Source organism: Lytechinus variegatus, chromosome 9, assembly GCF_018143015.1.
Source record: "Lytechinus variegatus isolate NC3 chromosome 9, Lvar_3.0, whole genome shotgun sequence".
NCBI classification, from domain to species: Eukaryota; Metazoa; Echinodermata; class Echinoidea; order Temnopleuroida; family Toxopneustidae; genus Lytechinus; species Lytechinus variegatus.
Genome location: NC_054748.1, coordinates 36,564,101 through 36,589,776, shown reverse-complemented (window position 1 = coordinate 36,589,776; position 25,676 = coordinate 36,564,101). Strand labels below are relative to the sequence as shown.

The following is a 25,676-nucleotide window of genomic DNA, read 5'->3' as shown; positions in this document are numbered from 1 at the left end:
TATTCTTTACAGCAGAGGTGTTTTAATATTGTTTGAAGAGATCCACGGGACTTTTCAGCATCTTACAAGCAAGATTGGATCATTCCATTCTCAGTGCAGGGGTGTTTAAAAAAAAGATGCACTCATGGTTGTCTAAGCAGGTGGATCATCCCATTCTTACGGCAGGGATGTTTAAACAAACACGCCTTTCGGGTTATCTGAGCTTGGAGCTTGTTTGAAGATATCTCTGGGACTGCTAGATGGAACATTCCATTTTGACAAGCAGGGGTGTTTAAACAAATACGCCTAGAGGGTTATCTAATCAGGTGGATCATCCCATTATTACGCAGGGGTGTTTAAACGAAGACGCCTTCCGGGTTATCCGAGCTTGGAGCTTGTTTGAAGAGATCTCTGGGACTTCTTAGCATCTTCCGGGGAGGAGCGTTTCCTGGAGCTGTGAGGAAAAAAGATTCAAGAACAAAAAAAAAAAGAAAATTAAATGAATTCCTTTACCACTCAATCTCTAATTGTCTACAATTTGCATAATTTCCCGCCCCATGGCAGCCCAATAATACTATCAACAATATACAAGGTGATATTTCCATCTCGTTAAGGATGCTCACGGTGCACAAGTGAAGGGGGGAGGAAAAAAATTACAGAGGAACACAGAAATAACTTACCGGTATATTTTATTTATTATTGATACAAAGAATTTTAATTCTTATAAAGGAAAGTTTTCAGTTAATCTTAAATGTCACGGCAGACTGGCTATCAAAATCTCTTGTGGAAGGGAATTCCATAACAAGGCCCTACATTAACGAAAGCCCTCCCAAATTCCCCAGATTTGTTTTACATTTAGGAAGTGAGAGAAGAACATAGTCACAATAGAAGCGCGAGTGTAGGTGTTGACAAGTAATGTTATATTCGAGGGGTAACGTGATGAACCGAGCGATATACTGTACCTGTACCAGCAAAAGGATTTCAAATATGAGATATTCACTCATTGTATCTATGACTTTCACACCTCTATTATATTGGACATTCACCCCCCAAAACTTCACAATTCATAATATAACACAAAACATCACCCCCACACCCATAAAAATAATATATCTAGACAACAGAAAAAGACTTGCTTCTCACTGCATCAAGTTTCATGACTAGGGCAGTGGTCTAGTGGCCAGGGGCAACCAAAAATGAGAGTAGGGCCACCAAAATTCTGCAAAAGCCCACACTTGGTGGTCCAGTTGGGCTACCAAAGTTTTAATAAATCATGTTTTTTATTGTTTTAGGGCCACCAAATTTGCCTTGCAGGCCACCAAGAAAGTGAAATTGACAATTTTGGTGGACCAATCGGGCCACCAAGAAAAAAAGTTAGTTTGGAGCCTTGACTAGGGACTCCCCAACCAAAGTAGTTTTAGTTTGATAATGTGTTTGTATGGATATTGACGTCAACAAATGAGCTGGCAGGTTTAATATAGCCAATGCTTTGCTGACCATCAAGCACAGATGCAACGCATATATGTAGCCCATTCATCCATGTTAATGCCTCACATAATGTCATGGAAAAGGATTAAGTGGATAGAGGGCACAAGCGGAAAGAAGGTTAAGATTTTTTATTAATGACTCTGAACATGTATTTTAGGAACAGATCTTCAACAATTTTATACTACAAGTAGGTAGGCATTTTAATGAGAATTTCACTTCTTAATTTCTGTAATTATTTAATTTATTACCATGCCACACAAACCAAAGTGCCTTGCGATGAAATCATGTACAATTATGTACTCCTAAAGCTACAGGCTGCTAGAACAGTAATACATGTAAGAAACTTACTTGGATTGTTGATCAGTTCTCCTTGTTTGGGCAGCAGAGCTGGTTTCTTCTTCTCTCCATCTTTCTGCTGATCCTCTTTCTCCTTCTGAATATCCTTCTCTTCCGCTACCTTGTTCTCCTCTTCCTTCCTCTTATCCTCCTTCTCCGCTCGCTTTCTCTCTTCTTCCGCCCTCTTCATTTCTTCCTTCTTTCGCTCTTCCTCCATTCTTTTCTCCTCTTCCAACTTCCTCCTCTCTTCTTCTGTCTTCCTTTGTTGTTCTTCCGCCCGCCGTCTCTCCTCTTCAACTCTTATCCTTTCTTCCTCTGCTTGTTTTCTCTCTTCTTCCGCTCTTCTGCTCTCTTCTTCCGCTTTCTTCCTCTCTTCTACGGCTCTCCTTCTCTCCGCTGCCGCTCTCCTCCTCTCTTCTTCGACTCTTTTCCTCTCTGCCTCTTCTTTCCTCCTTTCTTCCTCTAGCTCTTTATACCTCTCTTCTTCTTCGACTCTCTTCCTTTCTTCCTCTTCTTCCTCCTGCCTCCGACGCTCTTCTTCCTCGATCTCCCTGTCCGCCTTCTCCACGTCTCCCTCCAACTTCTTGATCTCTTTCTCCTTCTTCTCCAGGAGCCGCTCCACCTCTTGGATCTCCTTGTTGACCCCTCGAAGGCTCTCTGCGTATTCTTCCAGCTCCTTGTCAAAGACTGTCAGCTGGACCTGGATTGCCTGAAAGAAATGATGAAAACAGAACATTTTCAATTTTCATTTGGTTGGTATAATCAACAACGAATTTTCGAAGTGATGAATTTCTAAATTATGTTAAATTGTTGGAGGATCAAATGCCAGTAGAATAATGAGCCAAAACTTTTGAGGGACAGATATATCATGAAAATAAAGCAATATTTCTAAACATCTGCAAGTGAGAACAATTTGACTGTTTTCAATACAAAAGTCTACTAATTTTGTGATAGATTTTGATATAATATTCAGGAAAAATATAATATTAAAAATATTTTACCCCTTTTCCTTTTCTTCTGTTCATTTCTTGATAATCAGTTTCTGAATTATTTTTTTTTATTATTCATTTTGTTGATTTTTTATTTATTTATCAGTATTATTATTATTTTTTTTTGGGGGGAGGAACCATTGCCCCCAAGCCCATCATCTCTACACCAGAGCCAAATGCCATACTGTAGATGCGCCTATATCTTAGTAGCTTATAACAAAGGAAGTTGTACATTTGTTATCCACGACAAGTAACATGAACTTCAACACTTGAAATTCATATACACTTTTATGTGTACATTAATACTTTTCTTCTTCAGATGTTTACATACATTCGTAAAAACACACACATGTTCAATAATATTTGCAATATCAACAACATCATGCAGTTTTAGTCTAACATTCACTTCCTCTATTAAATGCACGTATAATATACATGTACATGTACACTGTATCGACTAGTCAAAATGAAATACCTCTCTCACACAAAAGAGAACCACTATTTCCTCTTACCTTTCTCCTCAAAGAATTCAAAAGATCTGATCTTAGAAAGGAATTGTTGCAGACTTTCATACAGTACAATCCAAAAGCCCCTTGAAATAATAATTGTTTTAATCCCTGTAGAGACTAATCCCTCAAGAACACCAAAAGAGGTGAAATTTTACACTTTGTGTATGAAATACAGGAATCATTAGGGAATAGTGATATTTTGATTGATGGTTTCTCGTAAAATTGACCTTAATCTTCACCTTTTACACTTTCTTCAAATTTTCTTCAATATGTTTTCTTTCTCCACACTTGTTCCCCCCCCCTCTTTTTATTATCATTTTTACTTGCATCCCCCCCCTTGTTTCCCCTCTCCAGTATTTCATCTGATTTACCACCTGTTTCTAGTTATAAGGTAACTTTGGGAGAGCTTTATTCAGCAGTGTAAACACACCTTGTAAAATGGGGCATGCTACCTTTGCAAATGATTATCTTTCAAGCCCCCCCCCAAAAAAAAAACCTTTTAGACATACTTTCCTATCCTAAATTTTCTGACAAGTAACACAGATCTTTATAAAAAAAAATAACCACCACATTTGGGGCTTTTCCCTCTTTTTTTCCGCATTCAATTTTTTTTTTTTTTTTTTTTTGGGGGGAATCCTCCCCACCTCCTGGGCACTTGCGATTTTATCAAACATCTTTATTAATATCAAAGGTAATTACGGCTCGAGAGAGTGATTCATAAATTCAATGCAATTCAATAAAGCTGCTTGTATTAAAGTTATGAGCAACTTTCCGAAGACTGGTGATCCATTCTTAATAAGAGCTTAATCTGTGAAATTTTGTGCATCAAGTAACACAAGAAAAAGGTCACCAAGTCGAACATTTTGTCAACTGTGAAGAAACAGCTTTATGGAATGCCTGCCCTGTCTCAGCTAGAGTCTCATTTCCTTCTAAACCCTTTAGACCTGTTTCACAATGCTGCAGGTAATGTTACACATGACAATTGATTTACATGACAAGCCAAGACGGCTTCACAATAATTACATGTATATTTGCAAAAATTGAAACATGATGACCTTGATTTCTCTTTCTATGATCTATAAAATAAACTTTAAATGAAAATTGTAGGCACATAGCACAAAGTGGAATGCCTCTGACAGTCTCTCCTGGGGCCCGTTGCAGAAATTTGCAATCAAACGCAACTCAAAGTATCTTGCGCAACTTGATTTACAGCCAATGAAACACTTGTATTTGAGACTTGTGCTTGATATTTTAACTTGCGATTTAACGCAACTCTTTCTGCAACAGGCCCCAGCATTATACTTTACCGTAATACTTTGTAAAATGTAAGATGAAATCAGTTATAAAATAATACTTCATTTTCCAGTCGCTAACAAAATCATTCGTAACTTTACACATTGAGATTCATGAAACATCCCCTGGTGTACAGGTATGTTTCTTGATAAAACAAAAATTATTTATTGTCCTAGGGACCCTGTTTTCTTGAGTTTTCCTTGCCAAGGCAACCTTTCCACAGGAGGATTCTCATAAAACTATGATTTACATGTACATGTATCTCTCATAAATTTGGTCATAAACAAGCATTTAATATCAACATGATTTGAAAACAGTAGGCCAAGTCCTTTGATAAAGAGGGCTACCTGTAGAGTTATTATCAACAAGGGAGAGAGAAAACAATTTGGAGAAGGTTTATGATTCAAGTTTTATTGCCAAAGATTGATACTTGTATTCATGCATGTTGGACTATTACCCCACCCCCTCCATGTACATGTACATGCTTGTATTGGTCCTACAATATTGCATGCACTTTGAAACACTTTTTTTATGAAGAAGTCAATATACATGTAATTTGGTAACAAAATGCAAATGAAAATATTCATCTTGTTTCTAGATAGATGGTGCTAAACAAATGCCTATTATTATTATTCAATAAAATACAATAGAAATAGATGACTTTATACAGAGACCCCCCCCCCCTAAAAAACACACCCAAAGGCCCAATGTAACAAAAACACACTAAAATGTTATACACCCCTTCCCCTATCACGTTTTCCTATTATTAAAACTGTAATAGTAGGCCTATACCCAGTTGGTGTGTGTCCAGACAATCAATTTTAGAAAGTCATTTGGAAAAATTTACAAGCGAATTTTCATCAATTTTTAGTACAAAATGTTAGGAAATATTATAGAGAACAAAATAGAAGATGATTTACAACTAATATTGAATTCATATTTTAGGTGTAATCCAAAGACAATAAGAAGGCTTCAAAAATATAAAGTGTCCGGACACCCAACCCCCCACCTCCATGATCTGTCTCACTCACAGAGAAAGAGAGGGGAGGGGATGGAAAGAAATTGAAGGGGGGTGGGGGGGGGTAGACAGACATGAACAATGGAACCACAATCACTTCAATAGCAGAAATAGACAAGGGGGTGGGGTGGGGTGGAAGGGAAGGGGAGGGCGAGTCAGGCATGAGGACTCAAAACTACATTCATAATAAAAATAAACAGAAATAGACGGGGGATGGGGCAAAAGTGAAGGCAGGTAAAGTTAAATTGAAATAACACAAAATAGTTAACCATGAACCTATTGACCCAATGCAATGAAACAGATACCTATGAACTTTTTACCCCCTTCTGAAATCACACACTTGGGTCGCTAAAGCTTGAAGGTCAAAGGTCACATCACAAAAGTTCAGCTGACCTTGAAAGCTACGGCGCTTGACATAAAACAACAGAATGACAGATAGGTGTAGATGTCATAAACTCTCCTCGTCAAAGACCCCTTTCTCATTGAGCAAAAGTCACCAGGGTAAACTCTCCAGTCTGAAAGATCTTGCTAATACCTTTCACATTGAGTAAGAGCTAACGGGGCACAATCTGGGGCCCATTTCATAAAGAATTACAACAGTTGTAACTTGTCATTATGACAACTACCATGGTAACCTTCATTTTGATTGGCTGCTGAGCCCTGTTGCCATGGTAAATGCCATAATGGCAAAGTTGCAACTGTTGTAACTCTTTATGAAACCGGCCCAAGGTCAAGGTCTATTACTAAGGTAAATGTTGAAACAATTGAATTTAATTTTTCAGTGCTTACAACTTTAATGAAACAGTCCTGAAGATCACCAGTAGCGTTTAAAGAGAAATGCCAGCAGTTGCAGTAAACACCGCTTTCATGAGAAAGTCTGTAAAACCAGGCTTAATTGTCAGTATATCATCGAGGATCTAGATCTGGTACAGTTCCATGAACTGAACTTTGTGAAATCTTGAAATCTACGCTGAAAAATGTTCACACTGAAGATCACCAACACAGATAAGCGCACGTGGGACAGTGTATTATTATTGCTTTGAATGTCGGCCGGACGCTTGACCCGAATCCTGTGCTTATTTGCTGATTTCTCAGCAATTACACAATTTCTTCCAGAATCCTTTGGCACGATTTTATTTATACAAACAGAAACTTTGGTGGTCATTTCATTGGATTTTTCTGTACGAACTTATTTTGATATCGTCACCACAACTGGCATTTACCTTTAAAGTTGTGTATAAACATAAAAGTACATACAGCACAAATATGCAATAATATGTTTCTAAGCGCTGCATATTATTAACCCAACCTAAGAGCAAAACTGCCAATAAAGTACTCTTTACTGGCATTTCAAGGAAGAAAAAACTCCATTGCCAAAGGATGCCGAGGTGGGAATTGAACCCTGAACCTTGTGGTCTATGGACCCGAGACATATCCACAAGACCAAGCCACCTCTATGATTGAGAGACCGATGGAATGAAAGATCAAGGTACTCACAAGAAGGTCTTTCTTTGCTTGCTCGTCCCCTTCCTTTTGTATCTTCTCCTCTTCGTTCCGCATCCTCTCGTCGATCCTCCGGATCTCCACCTGCTTTTCCTCCGTCTGTCTCTGGCATTCTTCTACCTTCGCTTTCAGTGCTTTCACCTACAAAAAACACAATCATGAAACATTGGCTTGATATTGAAGCAAGAGAAGATAGAAAACTCATGCATTACTAGGGGAGTCCTAGGCTGTTCTTTCACCAGTCGCTTGAGCCCCATATTCTGAAGCCCAGCTTAACTTTAATAGGCCACTCTGGCCTGTATTCTGAAGTCGGGTTTTACTTAAACTCAGGCTTAAAGTTGTGGTTCAAGTATGGATAGCCAATTGTTACATAAATCACTAGCACTGTAGCAGAAGAGATATCACATTTCAGCTCATTTGGATCTCAAATCATTCATGATTGTCTAGGAAGTATAAATACACGATTGTCTTCACCATCGATGAATCAGGAAAGAGCACAGTAAACATAAGAAACATACAACTTAACAAAATTTCTGACATGTTTGGCTTCCCATAATTTTAGCACAGAGTTTAATAGACCATGACCTAAGTTAAACCTAACTTCAGAATACGGGCCTCTGTGTCAAAATTATTGCATTGCATTTACACTATGTTCTCTATCTTAACATGGCTCTCATTACTTATTTCAAGGCAATTTTCTTTTCCTTTTTTTTATTTATTCTTTGACCATCATCATCATCATCACCATCATCACCATCATCATCATCATCATCACCACCACCATCAACATCACCATCATCATCATCATCATCATCATCATCATCACCATCATCATCATCACCACCATCATCATCACCATCATCACCATCATCATCATCATCATCACCACCACCATCAACATCACCATCATCATCATCATCATCATCATCACCACCATCATCATCACCATCATCATCATCATTATCATCATCATTATCATCATCAGATTCATCATCATCATCCTCCTCATCATCATTATAATTCATTATTATTGTATTTTTTCTTCTTGTTATTATTATTATGGGGGGGAATTTCTAATATTTTTTATACAACACAAACAGCTGGAAATTTAAGTGCAATATAAAGTCACACTTCAATCCCTAAGTTAAAGAGTCTAAAGACATTATTCTTACCTCCTTATTGAGTCTGTCACACAGCTGTAGCTCAATCTCCAGCTCATTCTCCCAGAATTCCATCTCCTTGAGGGCGCTCTTGTTCTTCTTAATGGCCTGCTCGAACTCGATGATCTTATCCTCAATTTGATCAAGCTCGGGATCCATCTCAAACATCTGGAGGGATAGGATAGCATCCTCGATGCTGGTGAGTTGTGATTTTTGCGTCTCGATCTAGGTTAACGCTCCTGCTGAACGCTGACGATCTGGTTCAGCTCGTTGATTTTTTCCTTCTCCTTCTGTCGTTTCTGAGAGAAAAGAAACGAGTAGATAAAGTTTAAACATCATAGGCTTGTATTCTGAATTCAAGTTTAATCAAACTCTGATCTGGGGTGCATTTCATTGTTTCATTTTTGTATATGTGGCATATGGCTGTGTAAAGGCCACTGCACACCTTACGACTGTTCACGATCCGATTTTGGAACAAATAGCATTTTGCTAATTTCCTGAAAATGTGAATGGAACATATCATCTTATTTGAGGTTAAAATTAATTGAAAGAATACTAATATAACCATTTTGAAAGATTGCAAGCCTTATTTTGGAGCAAAGGTCAAATTAGTTTCAAATCGTAGTCAATCATACAACTGCTATGATGTCATTACGACGAGATAATAAATATGCTTTTATTCTAAGGATGATAGCATAGTCACAGATTTGAACAGAGGTATTCGTATGATGATTTCGAACATTACGCAGTAAGATATTCCAAGTCTCAATATTAGCATCAAATTCTACTACGTTTTATTCCAAAATTGAGTCGCAGACCAATTGTAAGGTGTGCGGTTGCCTTAAGAAAATTTTAATGAGCAAAATATAAAGCAAGGCATTTCTAAAATTGTCAGGGATTTTCCAAGCAATGAAACTACACTGTTCTATATATGTGCTAATACCTGTGTTGGTGATCTTCAGTGAAATTGTTTTTCGGCTGAGATTTCAGGATTTCACAGAGTTTGGTTAACTTTATGAAATCAGTGAAATACTATAACTATTTTAAACATCTAACCAAATTTCAATACTTCGGCCTTTAATATCAAAATTGCTTTTTAATAGAACATGAAAAGAGAATAACTTTTGTTCTTACTTGATCTTCGTCCTTTTTCCTGGCAGCTTCTTTCTGTCTTCTGGCCTCCAGGATTTTGACCTTCTCCATCTCGATTCGCTCCCTCCTTGCCTTTTCTTTCTTTTCTGCCTCCTCTGCCCGCAGCTTCTCCAATTCCTTCTGTCTCTCGATCTCCTTCTGTCGCTCCTCCTCCGTCCTCTTCGCAATTTCCGCCAGCTTCGCTTTCTGAAGCTCCAATTCCTTAAGCTTTTCACCCTCTCTCTGCTTAACTTCCTCTTCGATTCTCTTTTTCTCCTTTGCTATCTCTTCCTGCTTCTGCTGTTCCTTTTCTCGCTCTTCCTTTCGTCGCTGTTGTTCGTTCTGTCGCTCCCTCTCAGCTATCCTGACTTTCTCCCATTCCATTTCCTGGAGCCTCAGTTTCTCTCTTTTGAGTTCTTCATCTTTTTGCCTCTGAAGGGCTTTTTGATGTTCAATTTCCTTTTTCCGCAATTCCTCCTCGATCAGCTTCTTCTCTCTTGCGATTTCCCTCTGCTTCTGTATTTCAATCTGACGTGCCACTTCCATCTCCGCTATCCGCTCTTCTTCCCTTTCTTCTGCCTCTCTCTGGACCCTTTCAATTTCCAGTTGCCGTTCCTCTTCCTTCTCCGCTTCTCGAAGCTGGTCCTCCTCTCGTTGCTTTTCAAGAATCTTTCTCTTGATCTCCTCCCTCTTCTTCTGTTCTTCGAATTCCTTGGCTTCCCTCTGTAACCTATCCCTCTCTGCTTGCCATTCCCGCTCTCGCTGCACGGCCGCTATCCTTTCCGCTTCCTTTTTCAATTCAGTCTCTATCCTTCTCTCCTCTTCTTTCTTACGTGCCAATTCCTTCTTCTTTGCCTCTTCTTTCAATCTCGCTATCTCTTCCTCCTTAATCCTCTGCTCTTCCCTCTGCTTCTCCTGCAATCTCTCCAGTTCATTCTTCTTCTCGTCTTCCTTCTGCCGTTCCTTCTCTCGCACCATCTCTTCCAACTCTCGAATTTTACGTTCCTTTTCTTCCTGTTCTTTCAGGTACTGCTGCCTCTGCTGTTCAAGTTCTTTTTGTTTCTCTTGTTCTTTCAAAAGTTCAATTTTCTTTATCTTTGCCGCCTCTTCCGCCTCTCTAGCCTGTGCTTCCTCCTTCCATCTCTCCCTCTTCCTCTGTTGTTCCTTCTCGATCGCTAACGCATGCTGTCGTTCCATCTCTCTCCTTTGGTCTATAAATCTCTCCCTTTCAATCTCCTTGATTTTCTCAACGGCCTGATCTCTCTGAAAGTCTTTTGTTCTCTCCATCTTCTGGATCCGACGTTCTTCCTCCTCCTTCATCAGCTGAGTATGTCTCTCTAGCTCAAGTCTCTGCAGCGCACCCTGCTTCCCGCTGCCGTACATCGACGCCTGATACGCGGCCGCTCTCAAATCCTCATCCTCACCATCCACTCCGAAATCCGCTAAGAAGCGATCATCGGGACTCGAAAGGTTCAGGCTCGTCACGGAAGACGGCCTGCTGCTGTGTGGTGTCCGACTATACGGTGTTGTTCCCTTCCGCCTGAGGAAGTAGCGGACATTCTTCGACATGGGACCCCATTTTTCTAAGGCACGGTATGGACTCTCCTTGGGGTGCAGGATACGCTCCATCTTTGGTGATTTCTCCATCAGGTTGAAGCGTCCGACCTGACCCGTTGACTGGGCCAGAGCAACGACGACTTCCTGGCAGGTCGTGAGTTCGGTGATCCCGCACACCACCCGCGGGACCCCGTCCACCCATACTTTCAACTCCACCATGGCTGGTAGACGTCTAGCTATGATGTCATTGTGATGTCATCGTGATGTCATCTGAGCAGGTCCATTGTGATGAGCAGCTTCCCTGCAAGACAGCGTCTGAAAGATAAAAACAAAGAAACATTTAATAAAATTATTAAAACAGTTAATTTTGCAATACATGTATGCAGAATGTCTAGAATTTTAATGTATAATCATAGCAAATTTACATGTACTGTGCATTCCAGAAGTTTCCAAACAATAATGGGATAGAATACCGAATCTCTATATGCATTGGAACAGAGGCATACTTATGAAAATGCTATATACCCCTCCATGTTTGCGAAACATTAGATCTGTATATATACAAAGACATAAGTAAACATACTTTTTGCAAAATACAGTACATGTATTGTAAATGCATACCCCAAAAGAATAAGGAGTCATTAGATGTCACTGGAATTTTGAAGACTGGGCTGCAAAGACTACCGATAATCGTAGAGTAAAATGCTGGGTAGAACACATCTAGAGAGATGTGCTTAGTGGCCAACTGTTCTTTAGGGTAAACACAATTTCACGAAGGTGAAATTGATTGAGCACCAACAATAGCAACAGCGACAGCTGCTGCTGCTTTACAAAAATATTTCATATACATGAATGATTTAATATTATCATATATCATCTGAAATCTGTTGTAGCACCCTAACCCTTCCAAAGAACTTTGTTTGCATTGGCCCCTATCATATACACGTATGTAATGAAATTTACAAGATAATACATGAGAACCAAGAAAAAAACATCCATAAACAAATAATAACCAAGAAAAAACTTCCATGCAGGGCAAATTCTTGACATGCATGTTATAGCACACTTTGTACACACACACACACACCCACAAAAATTGTTTCTGTTTTAAACTTGTAAGCTTGATTCCATTATTTCCAAACACCCCCTAAACAAGTTTTTTCTTAGTGCAAAATAACCTTTTTCTCTGGCTTTATTTTACACAATTTGGCCCCTACAAGTTGTCTCCAGAAAACGACCTCGGAGAAGAAAAAGCTTGGGAAAAAAGTCCCTAAACACGTTTGGCTAGTCTTTAAAAAAAAAGCTTTGGAAAAAAATACACACCCTATCTGTTTGACCCTGCAATTGACCATTGACCAGTCTTTCAAAACCATCCTTTTCCTCGTACATCGGTGTTTTTCATACATAACGAGTGCACGCGCAGCCCTGGGAAGTATATACGTAGTATAACTACTATGCAATATATGGTAAAGGATTATGTTAAAACGCTGTATAAGATTTATTTTGTTTTTATACATATACATATGTAGACCTACATACAGTGCATTTCATGTAAACACAAATTGTGTACATGTATGATATACACATGGTGTCTATAGGAAATTATAAAAGTATTACTGTAAATTACACTTACACAATATAAGACGAATGCAGCACAAGCAAGTATTTTCCCCAAAAATATATCCAGGAATTGTAAGAAATGACTGAAACAAGTTCTGAAACGGTAATTCAGCATTTCAGCTACATGTCAACTGTCAAGCATGTACTCTAACTAGTAGCTACTGAGTATTAAATCATTTAGTACATGTAGTAGACTCTAGTAGTACTAAATACCAGACATTCGCTTTTAGAGAGTACACGCTGGCTATTAAAAGCAACAAACCACGACACGCCCCCAGGCTATTTCGTGAGAGCAAAAGAACAATAAAGAGTTTACTCTCAAACATTCCATTCATTCATTAGACGTCTCAATGGGCTATCTACTTGAATGGATCAAAAGGACGAGTGTCAAACGTAAATATATCTAGGACAATTTAGCCTCATCTCAAGCAAGGATTATACAACATTATCTTTTTTTATCACTTTGCAGTCTGATCATTAATAAAAAAAAAGAAGAAAAACCTGCTCACTGAACTCGCATGAGACTATTAGCTAATCATGTGTACATTTACAATGTACACACTTTCCATAGTCCCCACTCCAGTATGTTTAGAGTAGGCCTAAATATTTTTGGGCCGAGTTTTCACCGGACTTTTTGTTTCCGACCTTGTAAATTTTTTTTTGTATAGATCTTTAATCCCCAATCCTTTATAAATCATATCGGGGAAAAAGAAGAGTTCAAAATGTTTTATTTTCAACTTACATTGGGTGCTAAAATGAATTGCTAGTAACACAGAGTGTACCAATTTTATCCCTTTTTTAAGAACATCTATGTGTCTTCCTATTCCTGAACAAAACTGGCCAAAACCCTACAATGATAGAATCCATTTTGAGTTGAAATCCAGAACAGAACGATAGAAATTCCAAACTGAAATCCATTATCAATTATCAGGATCTAAAGAGAAGAATTACAAGGGTCAGGGACCTATAACATCACAGCCTAATCCGAAATGAATTAAATAGAGATTAAATTGGGATCAAAGAGAGGTGATAGAGAGATTAAATCATTACATTACAAAGGAACATGCAGCATGAAATCTGAAATAATAGGCCTTGAAGATAGCCTAGTAAAGCACTCTCAAAATCTGATTAAGTCCTCACTAGAAAGTCCCTGGCCCTGCTGAGACAGATAATCTGGACCTGGTCTATTGTTGATGTAGTTCTTGTAAAAGAAGTACTTTCTAAAGCCCCCCTCCAGATCCTCAAATAGAGATTGTAAACAGTGCTAATAATGCATGCAATCTTAACATGTCAACTCCGGCTTGTCCCAGTCATGATAAGTTTTAGTTAGTTTTTCTGGTCTAAAAATAGCTTTATAGACTTGGAAGAACACATATATGGAAGACATTTCTGTGTGCAAAATAACCCCTAAACAAGTTGTTCGCGGGCTTTATTAACACATTTTGGCCCCTAAACAAGATGTTGCCAGAATATGACCCCAGGGAAAAAGCTTAAGGGGAAAAATACCCAAAACACGTATGGCAAAAAAGCTTTTGAAAAAAAATACCCTAAATACGTTTGACGCTGCGATTGACCATTGTTCAGTCTTTCAAAACTACACCCTTTTTTGAAAATCTGTGTTTTTGATACCCTTAATGGGTGCACGTGCAGCCTGCGTCAAAAGCTGAAAAAACAACCCAAATGCGTTTTTTTGGTCATGCGTGTGTACAGCAATATATTTGACTGCCCCCCCCCCCCCGGATGGAAGATAAATGATTACTAGTGATGAAACTCGTACCTGTACAGTGAAAATCTCAATTTTATATCTATAATTTTTTGCTTATTATCATAGTTCATTATTTCTGCATTCCTATAGGCCTACTTAAATTTATAAATAGGCCTACTTGATGAAAAGACCCAACCCCAGTGGAAAAAATATATATTCTGTATTGAGGGCAAATACCACTATATTCGTCCTGACCCAACCCAATCAGATGCCCCCATTTTCAACCTTCCAAACAAGAATCAGCAATGCAGACTCTGCCTATGAAATAATGCCAACTGTAAGTGTCAAAAGTTCAGCATATTATTGGAAAGAGAAAGGGAATATTGTTGCCAATTTGAATAAATAGTGATCCATTTGTTACCCTTTAAATATTCTGTTGCATTGCCATACTAGTACATGAACTGTACACACCAACTGTAAGTGTCAAAAGTTCAGCATATTATTGGAAAAAGAAAAGGAATATTGTTGCCAATTTGAATAAATAGTGATCCATTTGTTACCCTTTAAATATTCTGTTGTATTGCCATAAGCTGTACCAGCACATGAACTACACACCAACTGAGAGTGCCAAAAGTTCAGCATACATGTATCAATAATGGAAAAGAAAAGAATACTGTTGCCTATTCGAATAAATAGTGATCCATTTGTTTCCCCCACAAATAAATCAGTCATATGACCCAAACGATTGAATTCCTAACCCAAATTTCACCCCAGGAGTATCTGTGCCACCCACATGAAAGTAATAAAGATGTCTGATGGTCATTTATAAATGTCTATCTATCATTCCAACACACCTGTGTGACCTTAAACCTGAAGCCGTTCTGCTTCAAGTATTTCCTACGAGTAGATCCTAAACAAAAAATCACCCACAAAGGGAAGAATGAGAGAGACAGAGCCACTGAAAGAAAGAAAGAGATAAATACCAAATAATACTGTACGTACATCAATTGTTATTGCAAGTTCATGCAAAGTCAATATCAAAGAAAAACACACACAAACCTATAGTATGTGTGTACAGTATCCTTCACCTAATATCGTAACTGTAAAGTCAAAGATACATGTATTTCTAATCATTTGGTTGAATTAAAATTTTCAATTGCAGGCCTACATTTACATACAGTGTATGCATAGTATTCATTTAGCATGTACAGTGTAGTTAGAGTTGGAAAATTACAGGAGTTAAGACAACTATTGTTGTTTTTGTAAAAGATGGCTCAAAAAAATTGTGAGTTTAAACAAAATGTGACAATTTTTTTGCAATTTGAATGAACGAAAGGGTATCCAGAAAATTATTAATCATCATCCATAATCATCATCATCATCATCGGCATCACCATCATCACCACCACCACCATCATCATTGTCATCATCACCATCATCGCCACCACCAGCACCACCATGATCATCACCACTACCACCATGGTGATGATGATGATCATCATCATCACCACTACCACCACCATCATCATTACAATTAACCTACATTATCAGTAGATCATCCCCCTCCCCTCCCTGTTATACAAATTCAAATTAAAAAGTTTATGATATGTACATGTAAAGTCCCAACTTGAAGGATCATCATCAAAACGAAGAAACAATCATGTATTCCCATTATTTCCAGACTGTCAGCTACATACATCTACAATTATATCAACAAAATATAACAGAACAACATTCATAACCAGTGCAGATTTATTTCCCCAACAACCTCCTTTTATTTCTTGCAAAGTACAGAGGACAAAGCACCAAACTCTATTCCTACGATACTTCTGAAAAGCACTGTTCATTGCAGTTCGACTCGCTATGTACATTCATTACAGCAATACACAATTGTACTAATAATACTATTACAGGAATAAATTCTTCTTCCTGGTTACAAAATTATTCAAATACCAAGCCATTGAATATAACTGCTACAGTCCGACAAATATTTGCTAAGCTACAGGAAAGTCAACACAAATCAGATTATCTGAAGAGAATCTGTCAATTTTGAACTGGACGCGGAAATGAGCCGCACCTCACATTTAGGGGTACATAGAAATGATACACGCCAATCTCAGTCATTATATCAAGACCTATAATCTTGAAGGATTAAATCTGATGAACTGTATATCTCTGACAACACTGGCATTAACTTCAACAAATGCTAAATAGGCATTTGTACATGTACATGTATGTAGGCCTTTAGGCCTCTATATTATTTCAAGAGAAATATTATAATTGCAGAAATTTACAATACTCAGGACTACATAAAAAGTATATCAAACAGAATTTCAACCTAAAAAAAATGAAAAAAATTTCTCTCCTACAATGTAATATTCTTTTTTATAAAACGGGTTCAAGGATGTAGCCAATGGTGAGTGCGTATTCAAGTCACGTGTTCATGCTTTAATTATGCGCAACCTTCAAGTCGTGCATTTTTCGTGCAGCACTGTGCATTTTTTGTGCAGCATTAGTTCCAATAGCACGTAAAAACTGATACGCATTCAGTAAAAGAGGCTGGCTAGGATTTTGATGCGCTTACTTAGGCGCGCATAGTAGATACGCCTGTGATGTCATAATTGACAGTCTTGTGATCTCTTTGTCTGTGCGATCGTACACAAGTTGGAGGGATTTGAACAAGATTTCCATGAAAAAAATTCATTTTGCCGACCCGTTTTATAAAACAATTAATGCACATTTTAAGATTCGTGATGTTAGTGACGATGCGAGCAACTCTCGGGCATTCACAATATTATGCAAAAGCACTCGGCGCAAGCGCCTCTTGCTTTCGCATAATTGTAAATACCCTCGAGTGTGCTGCATCGTCATAACACACTCATAAATGTGCATTAATTGTATAATAATATAAACACAGTATGAAAAATTGTTTCTAACAAAACTGTATTAGCTTGCCTGAAGCTTACATCAGGAATCAACAAGCTACAATGTACAAATTGAACTCCCAGTATAATCATAATTTATAGTGATAATCAACCCATCGGCCTGAATTCACAAAGGTGGTTTTGAAAACCCACGATTGAGTCCATGGTTTACATGTATGTAGATTTCCTTGTATAAATTACGCTTAATTTAGCGCGTATCGGGCGCGTATGTAAGAAATGTCCAATGCTAATGCGCGCTTTTGTCACAGTGCGCCAAATTGAAGCCTGTTACCATGGTTAATTACGCTATTTTATTCATGAGTCCACTGTTTTTATTCATGAGTCCACTCTTCAAACAGTGGACTCATGAATAAAATAGTCTGTGACAAATGCGTGCATCAGCATTGGACATGTTTTATACACACGTCCGATATGCGCTATTAAAAAGCGTAATTAATACAGGAAATCTGCATAAACCATGGACTCAACCGTGGGTTTTCAAAACCACCTTTGTGAATTCGGGCCAATGTCTTCTGGATGGTCAGTGTTAATTGTCTATGAGAATGTCAGATATCAACAGGTTTGAGTGATACAACTGGTTCTACTTGCTTGCTTCAGTACAAAATCACATTTGATCACCATCCACACAATTCGCACGATAAAAACTCTAAAATGTTCATCATTGTGGAGAATTCAAAAGGGTAGACTACAGTTGTCTCGTGAAGCGGTTGAAACTTGTCGAGTGAGAAAAATGTTATGTTATCAAAAAGATAGAGAATTCATCTATTCACTGAAAATCTACCATATTATAGAATTGTGCTGGTCCTCTCTGCGTGACGTCCTTTATTTACTATTTTTCTGTGCTAATTCATGGTCCCCAGCATCTAATGAAAACATTTCCATTCTCTTCTGGAGTTTTCCCACGAGAATAAAGCTTTGAAATTCACAACCGTTAAAAAGTAGAGGTATTTCAAAGCTGCAATGAAATCAAATGTGTTGTCACAACATCTTCAAAAGATGCATCAAAATACAACATCAGGGTCCCGTTGCAGAAAGAGTTGCAATAAATCACAACTCTAAAAATCATGCGCAACTTTATTTTCAACCAATCAACAGCGCGCATTTGGGACTTGCGATTGATTTTTTGACTTGCGTTTATACGCAACTCTTTCTGCAACAGGCCCCAGGGTCCCAATACACAGCTGCGATTGATCAGATCAACCTCAACTATATGGAAAACCATCAATGTCATAATTTTTCTAAACAGGAAATTTGCGCGATTAAGTTGTAAACAAAGAGAAGCATTCTGAATTGTCAATGTACATGTATGTATGAGTATAATGTAGGCCTACACCTCACTAGAATTTTTTTTAACAGACATGCTTGTAGGCCTATATGTTGATGTTGCTGGCTTTCCATAGTTGTCGATTGGATCAAATATAACTCAAGATTAGGCCCAGGGCAATTCGAAAGGGGTAAAGGCCATTTTTTTTTAAAAAGGATCGACACTTGAAGGGAAGGCAGTGCTCACTTCAGGGGGCATACAAGGCCATTAGAACAGGGCACAATACTAAAATCCACCTTTCACTGGGGCACATTGGGGCCAAACAAACCAGCCGAGTTATTCAAACATTGATGGCTGTATAAAACAGTGTGAACACAGGGTATAGTCCTGCCAGTGTACCCAAAGATACCAGCCGAGTTATTATTCAAAGAAAACATTGATCATGGATGTAAGTAACAGTATGAACACTGCATGTCCCTTTTAAGAGAAACCAGTCAGGTTAATACACAGTGTGAACACAGCAATGACAGCATAACATTGCAAACACAATGTACATGTATGTAGGCCTACCCAAAGAGACCAGCTGGGTTTATTAAAAATTTTGATAATAAAGATTACTGTGTTCTTGCAAGAAGATATGCCATGGAGATGCAATGTATGATGGTGGGCCCCAAGTCTGTGCACCTAACGATTTGAGTTATTAAAAAAGATTTAAAGTGAATTTCTTTTTATTTCACAAAATCTTTCAGTTGATAATGTTCCTTACATAATAATGAGATAGTGTGCCAAATATCTCATAAAAATTTGAAAGAAATATATGATTTTTCTGGAAAAACATCGGGCTGTCATTTCAGATTGAAAAAAAATGGTACCCCATGTCTGCGCACTCATTCACTTTGCACACGTTTCGGGGATTTTGATGACAAAGGCTACATTTTGAGGCTTTCGCATGAAATGGGGGAACTGACCATACATGTAGTTTATGTGTACAGTATGTACGTTCCATAAACCAGACACAAAGATCTACATGTACATAAACATCAAAGAATGCACATTGTACAAATAAACAAGGGAAGAATAGCAAACAGTTTATCATCCAAGTATGTACATGGTCATGGCCATGTGGGATACAGTGCACAAGTGTTTATCAGCATGTCCATACAATGTCAAAAGATAGTTTCCTGTACAATGAAAAGTTGGGCTTAATTATAAAAAGCAGAATAGAAAAAAACTGTTTTGGTGAAGGTTTGATTAAAATCCATCTAAGAAATTTAAGAATGATTTTTTTTAGTTTTTAATTTGTGATGTCATATTCATACTGTATGCAAGCAGCTCTCCCATAATACACTGTAATACTATTAACATATTTCTCTGTAAATTCTCTTTTTTTTAAATCTAAAACTGTTCAATTGAAACATTTAAAATAAAAAGATAAAAGAAATATAAATGTGACTGGTGTTATATCCCCCCCAATTTTTTTTTATATATAATAAAATCATTTTAATTCTTTTGAGAAAATTGCATTAAATTTATATCACATGCCATACTGTATGAAGGAGATGATCATTTGTAATGTCACAAAATAACAACTTCAAAATCAAAATTTTTTTTTAAATCATAACTTCGTTATTTTATGAAAGATTTTCACAAACCTTCACCATGAATATTTCATTCTAATTTTTCCCAACTTATGTTGAGGGTGAACTTTTTTCCAAGAACTAAATTAAATTGTCAAAAATTCATTACAAGACAAGACTGCGAGACAGAGATGCATCAAGTATTTCAGAATGGCCGAAGTCCCAGAAAGCCGGTGAGAAAAAATTGTTTAATAGAAGAACAAAACAAAAACTTATCACTTAAAGAATCTCTTACTTTTTATCTCCAAACATTACACCACAGGCATACCCCATGCTTGACTGGATACAAAATATGTTCAATGCAAATATTTTTAAAGCCATTTGTTTATGAAATCCAAACTGATTCCACGCCCACGGGTGAATCATTATATAAAGAGTTTAAGTGCAATTTCACACAAGTCGGGGCACATATCTTTATGAAAATCAGCATTTGATGAGGATGGAAATTTGAGGGTGCGCAAGCTGGATTCACTGCACCAGTTGTTTTGTTCATGTACATGTACAAGTAGACTACACATGTATGTTAATAAAATTAAACAATTTTTAATTAATTACGGCTGCACTAGGAGACAGTGAACCTACATGTACATGGCCAATATTCTCAAGAGAGGTTTTATTTTACCATGATAGGATGGGGGTCGGGTGTCCGGACAATTTATATTTTTGAAGCCTTGTTTTTTGTCTTTAACTAAAAATACAAATTCAATAGTTGTCATCTTCTATTTTGTTCTCTATATTTCCTAACATTTTGTACCAAACATTTATGAAACTTTGCTTGTAAATTTTTCCAAATGGCTTTCTAAAACTGATCGTCCGGACACACAACAACTGGGTATACAAAATTTGTACCATGGTAAAATAAACTACAAAAGCCATGAACTTTGAAAATGTGTGCAATAATTGTTTTATGAGTTTCATTGCATACACTATGAAGTTTAATGAAAAATGCACACTTTGGGCACAGGGTACCTAATTAAAGCACAATAATATGCTAGATATAAATCCAGCAGAAACCATGGTGAAAAATACAGGCCTATAAAAATTGAGGTTACTTTAATTCCAAATCTTGCAATCATAATACTGTAAGGCGAGATGACCGATTTGAACACATGTACGTCATCGGCACAGAATGTCAATGTCAGATCGGTAGAAGGCCAATCATAATCAGACTGATAAAAAGCATTCCCATGGGAGCGTAAAAGTATTTGAGTGGTAGTAACCCCCATGACCTCGTCTAACTCTACAGGGTACATTCCATTACAAGTTTGAGTCTAACTGTTTCTATCCATTCCAGATGATTGGCTTCATTTATTAAAGGGGTGGTCTGGGCTGAAAATATTTCTATCTTTAATACATTGAGTAGAATTCACTGAGAAAAATGTCGAAAATTTCATCAAAATCGGATAACAAATAATAAAGTTTAAGTTTAGCAATATCTTGTGAAAACAGTCATCATGAACATTCATTAGGTGGGCTGATGATGTCACATCCCCACTTTCCGTTTTCTTATGCTATTATATATAAAATCAGATTTTTTTTCCTTATTTCATACTTGTGTGAATAAAATGTCTCCCTTATAATGAAATAAGTTGCAGCAATAAATATCTAATGCACTAAATCAGTTGTCAATCCAATTTTTATAGTTCTTGGAGGAAAAATTTTAATAAACCTAATTTCATATAATAAAATACAAAAGAACAAGTGGAGATCTAACATCATCAGCCCACCTAATGAATATTCATGACGACTGTTTTAGAGTATCTGGACCAAGAATGGACTGATATTTCATCTTTAAATTGATTGACCAGATTAACGATTTTTCAGAAAATAGGGACTTTCAAAAACATTTCATATTCTTTGGAATGTGAATTTTACCAGTATATTATTGAGTGGAGGTTGTTTGTCTACTGTTTCAACATTCCCGTTCAACACTTTCCAATCGGAGAAGCTGCGTTTGCAATGACATTGTAATCGAACATAATCATTAAGCCTGAGTCGAATCGATTTTAAAATCGGTGTTCGATGACATCGATCGAACACCGATTTTGCAGATTTTGCAAAATCAAAAAAAAAAAATACGTCGGCCAGCCGATTCGTTTGGTTTACACAATCAATCATCAAAATATCAGTAATGTCCAACTTTACTACTACTTACTTGATTTCTATTGCCCCCAAAATGAAACCGAATGAGTAATTATGATGCTATTCACCATTAATTTGAAGTTTATTTCGATCATAGTTCGAGTCTTACTCGTCTGCTCGTGCCGAGATAATTTATGCACGATGAATTCATGAATGGAAGTCATGGCCATCGATCGTGCATGCGCAGTACTGTTCTTTAATCAAACCAGAAAATGGCCGGAATTGACGCGATCAACGTAAAATAAATCTTGCTTTCATGAACAATATTAAAATCATGACCATAGAACATTATTTAATCGTAATATTTAACAATAATTTGCATATGATAATCATTAATATGAATTTAGAGCTTGATGTGAAACGTTTGTATTTCGTTTCAATTTTCAATGGCGGACATCTCATGACGATCGACTTGACTTCTTGAGTCGAGCTAGTGCACTTGTCTAAAAAAAATAATCATCACGTCAGGATTGATTCTCGAACATTGTCTACATGCAAAAAGTCTGTTCAAGTTCGTAATATCACCATATAATATCATTTTACATGACAAAACAGAGAAAATTGCGTTTGATATTTTTTCCCATCAATTTGAAGCTAGTTTGTGCCCAACTTTGGGCTCTGATTTCATGAATGGGAAAATATGTCATACGTCATCAAACACGCATGCGCATTGTGCTTATTTTCTCGGAGCTTGGAGGAGACGTCCAGAGATGGAACAATAGAAATAATCCCAGTATTATTTCTTCCATATGAACATAACATACTTTGCTGACATCGTCAATATTCTTAGTATGATCATAAAATCTTGTTAAATCGTAATAATTTAGATGAATTTAGGGCTCGATTCGAAACATTCGTATTTATTTTGATCGCATGCTCAATTGCGTCTAAAAAACTGGATTGTCATTATCAGGATTAATTCTCGAACATCGTCATAACTCATATTCCACAATCTTTCCTCACAATCGTTATATCAGCATTGAATAGCAATTCAAATGACCATCCAGAGAAAATTACGTATTTATTCCCATAAATTTATTTGGAGCTCATTTTGGATCCAACTACACAATCTCAGGCAAGTTACAGCGCTCTCCGTTGATTGCAATTGTTTGCTGGCGCTGACGTCAAGCACGCCTGTCGTTTCGGGAGAGTGAGTGTACGGAGCTGCGGACGGGGCTGGTGAATGGACTGCGAATGCTAGTTGACCGAAAATCATTCGGATCGACTCTGCATGATTCATGTCTTTATTATTGTTTCATTTTAAACTTATATGTTGTCATCTGCAAATATCATTGTTGAAGATATTTTGGGAAGAATTCTGCTTTGGTCCCCGGCCTTTTTTGTGTGTTTTGTGATCATGGAAAATACAAACGAACTTTGCTCTGTCATCTGCTTGTGCAACGCTCACCCGGCCAACGCATATATGCAAAGCGCATCGCATCGACGCAAAAACAAAAGACTAAATTTTCCCCGCCTTCAATATTCGATGCATCGATGTTCGATCGAATTAGAGCTGTCGAACACCGGTTTTCAAAATAATCGATATGACTCAGGCTTAATAATCATACATGTAGCTACATGAAATAATCATAAAAAAAAATATTCTGATCTTGTGTAATTCTGTTTCTGTCCTGATTCTCTCAATATCAATATTTTTTTCTTTTGATTTTTTTTATTTCATTTTAAAAATGAAAGTAGAAAGGACTCTTATTTTTGTTTAAAGACTGAAATAAAAAAAAGTTATGCAACAATTTTCATAACTATTCTTTTTAGAAACAAAATTTATTACAAATATATGACAGATCTTTCTTGAGATTTTATGTTCGAGGGTTGGCGATAATTTAATTTGGCATTTATTGCCGAACCCCGAAACGAACCAAAGTTCGGAAAAAAATTGCTGAACCCTGCCGAACCGAACCCGAACATGCCGCCTGACTTGCAGCACTAACAAAAACACAAGTTATTTGCGAACCATGTGGGATGTTTTTAATGATCAGTCTCATTTTGTTTATACAGTCATAAATTCATAACTGTACAAAAAAAGTAAGTAAAACCTTTATTTTTTTCTTCTGATTTACCATCTAAAGATCTAGAGCTTTTAAATGAATAAATGTCAAATGATCATAATTTATATCAAGGTTTGTGCTTTGTTTTCATTATAACATTGAGTGATATTCCATCTAAATGATTATGCTTGAAATGGGAAAAACTTTTCACTTGCCATCTTGTAATGCTTAGCCAGACATATAAAAACTGATACAACAAACAGCACTACACACATCGACACATGACAGATCGATAGTGAAGAAAGCTGGAGTCGAACAGCTAAACAACTAAAGTCACAGACACTGACAACCATGCAAAAAAAATCGTCATCATAGATTCATGCATGCTCGCTGCCTCATCATCTCAACTCAAGCTCAGTCTCCTTGATCCTCAGATTCTAAAATAAATTCTTGCATGTTTTACCGTACAAATTACGGTACGGACAATTTTTAGTTTTACAATTAACAAACCCACTCTCCCCCCTCTCAAAGTCACTGTATGTAAATTATATGTTTATTCAGACATGAAACTAAAGTAAACAATTTTGCATTTCTCCCCAACATTAACCCTTCAAGTGCCAGGCAGGGACAGTTCGGCGAGGTCAATGAACGGGAGCCTGGGGCCGATTGCACGAAAGGGTCTTTGCAAGAATCATCTTTCATGTCGCCCATTTATTATGATGTGCAATGTGAAATGCATTTTAAATAAATTACCTGCAAGCATTTTTATTACGGTAATACGTTATAGTAAACAAAATATTTGTGCATGAAATGATGTGATAACTGAGTGATACCGGCCCGGTATATTTCATGATTGAAATTGTATACAAATTGATTTAAATGCTAGCTAACAAATTTTATTTGTTTATCATACATTTCAGAAATATCCCGCACACAGCGCATCATAAAAGATGGGCGACACGAAAGACGGTCCTTGGAAGTTGGAAAGACCCTTTCCTTCGTGCAATCGGCCCCTGGCTTTGCTGCGCGACGAAGCTCCAGGGAAAAGATCGCAGCCTGCTCCAGCTGCACCGAACGCCGTTCCCTGTCTGTGGCCGGCCACACGTATAATTGTATGGCTTCAACCCGAGTAGAGAGCGAAGGATGAACACCCACTCCGATCCGAAAGACATGCACACACAAAATTTAGTTCTACAACAAAGTTGACTTCTTTTTGAGAAATAAAATGACATAGTCACCATTGAAATTAATTTATTTCATATTCTGTACTTACGATTTAGGTGATTTCGATTCGAAAATAGCAAATAATTGAGTAGTTTGCCACACCTGATTCGGAGTCAGTTCCCAAGACTTGTTGTTTACGACGAAATGTACTTTAACATGCGAATAACCTT

At 37.3% G+C, this 25,676-nt stretch overlaps 1 protein-coding gene across 1 annotated transcript; it reads right to left on the bottom strand.

The window, feature by feature from the left end:
* Positions 1 to 277: 277 nt before the first annotated feature.
* LOC121422016 (trichohyalin-like) lies at positions 278 to 25,676 on the bottom strand. Its single transcript, XM_041616819.1, has 7 exons — positions 25,556 to 25,676; positions 9,410 to 11,278; positions 8,511 to 8,574; positions 8,288 to 8,478; positions 7,110 to 7,256; positions 1,816 to 2,512; positions 278 to 433 (listed from the first exon to the last, which is right to left on the bottom strand). Exons 2-7 carry the CDS (start codon positions 11,180 to 11,182, stop codon positions 336 to 338), a joined length of 2,970 nt encoding a protein of 989 aa, XP_041472753.1. The 5' UTR covers positions 11,183 to 11,278; positions 25,556 to 25,676; the 3' UTR covers positions 278 to 335.

Coding starts and splice junctions, on each gene's coding strand:
- LOC121422016 (XM_041616819.1), bottom strand. CDS start 11,182: ATGGTGGAGTTGAAAGTATGGGTGGACGGGGTCCCGCGGGTGGTGTGC. Junction 2,513..7,109: donor AAGCAAAGAAAGACCTTCTT/GTGAGTACCTTG, acceptor CATTTCTTTCAG/GCAATCCAGGTCCAGCTGAC. Junction 434..1,815: donor AGAACTGATCAACAATCCAA/GTAAGTTTCTTA, acceptor TTTTCCTCACAG/CTCCAGGAAACGCTCCTCCC.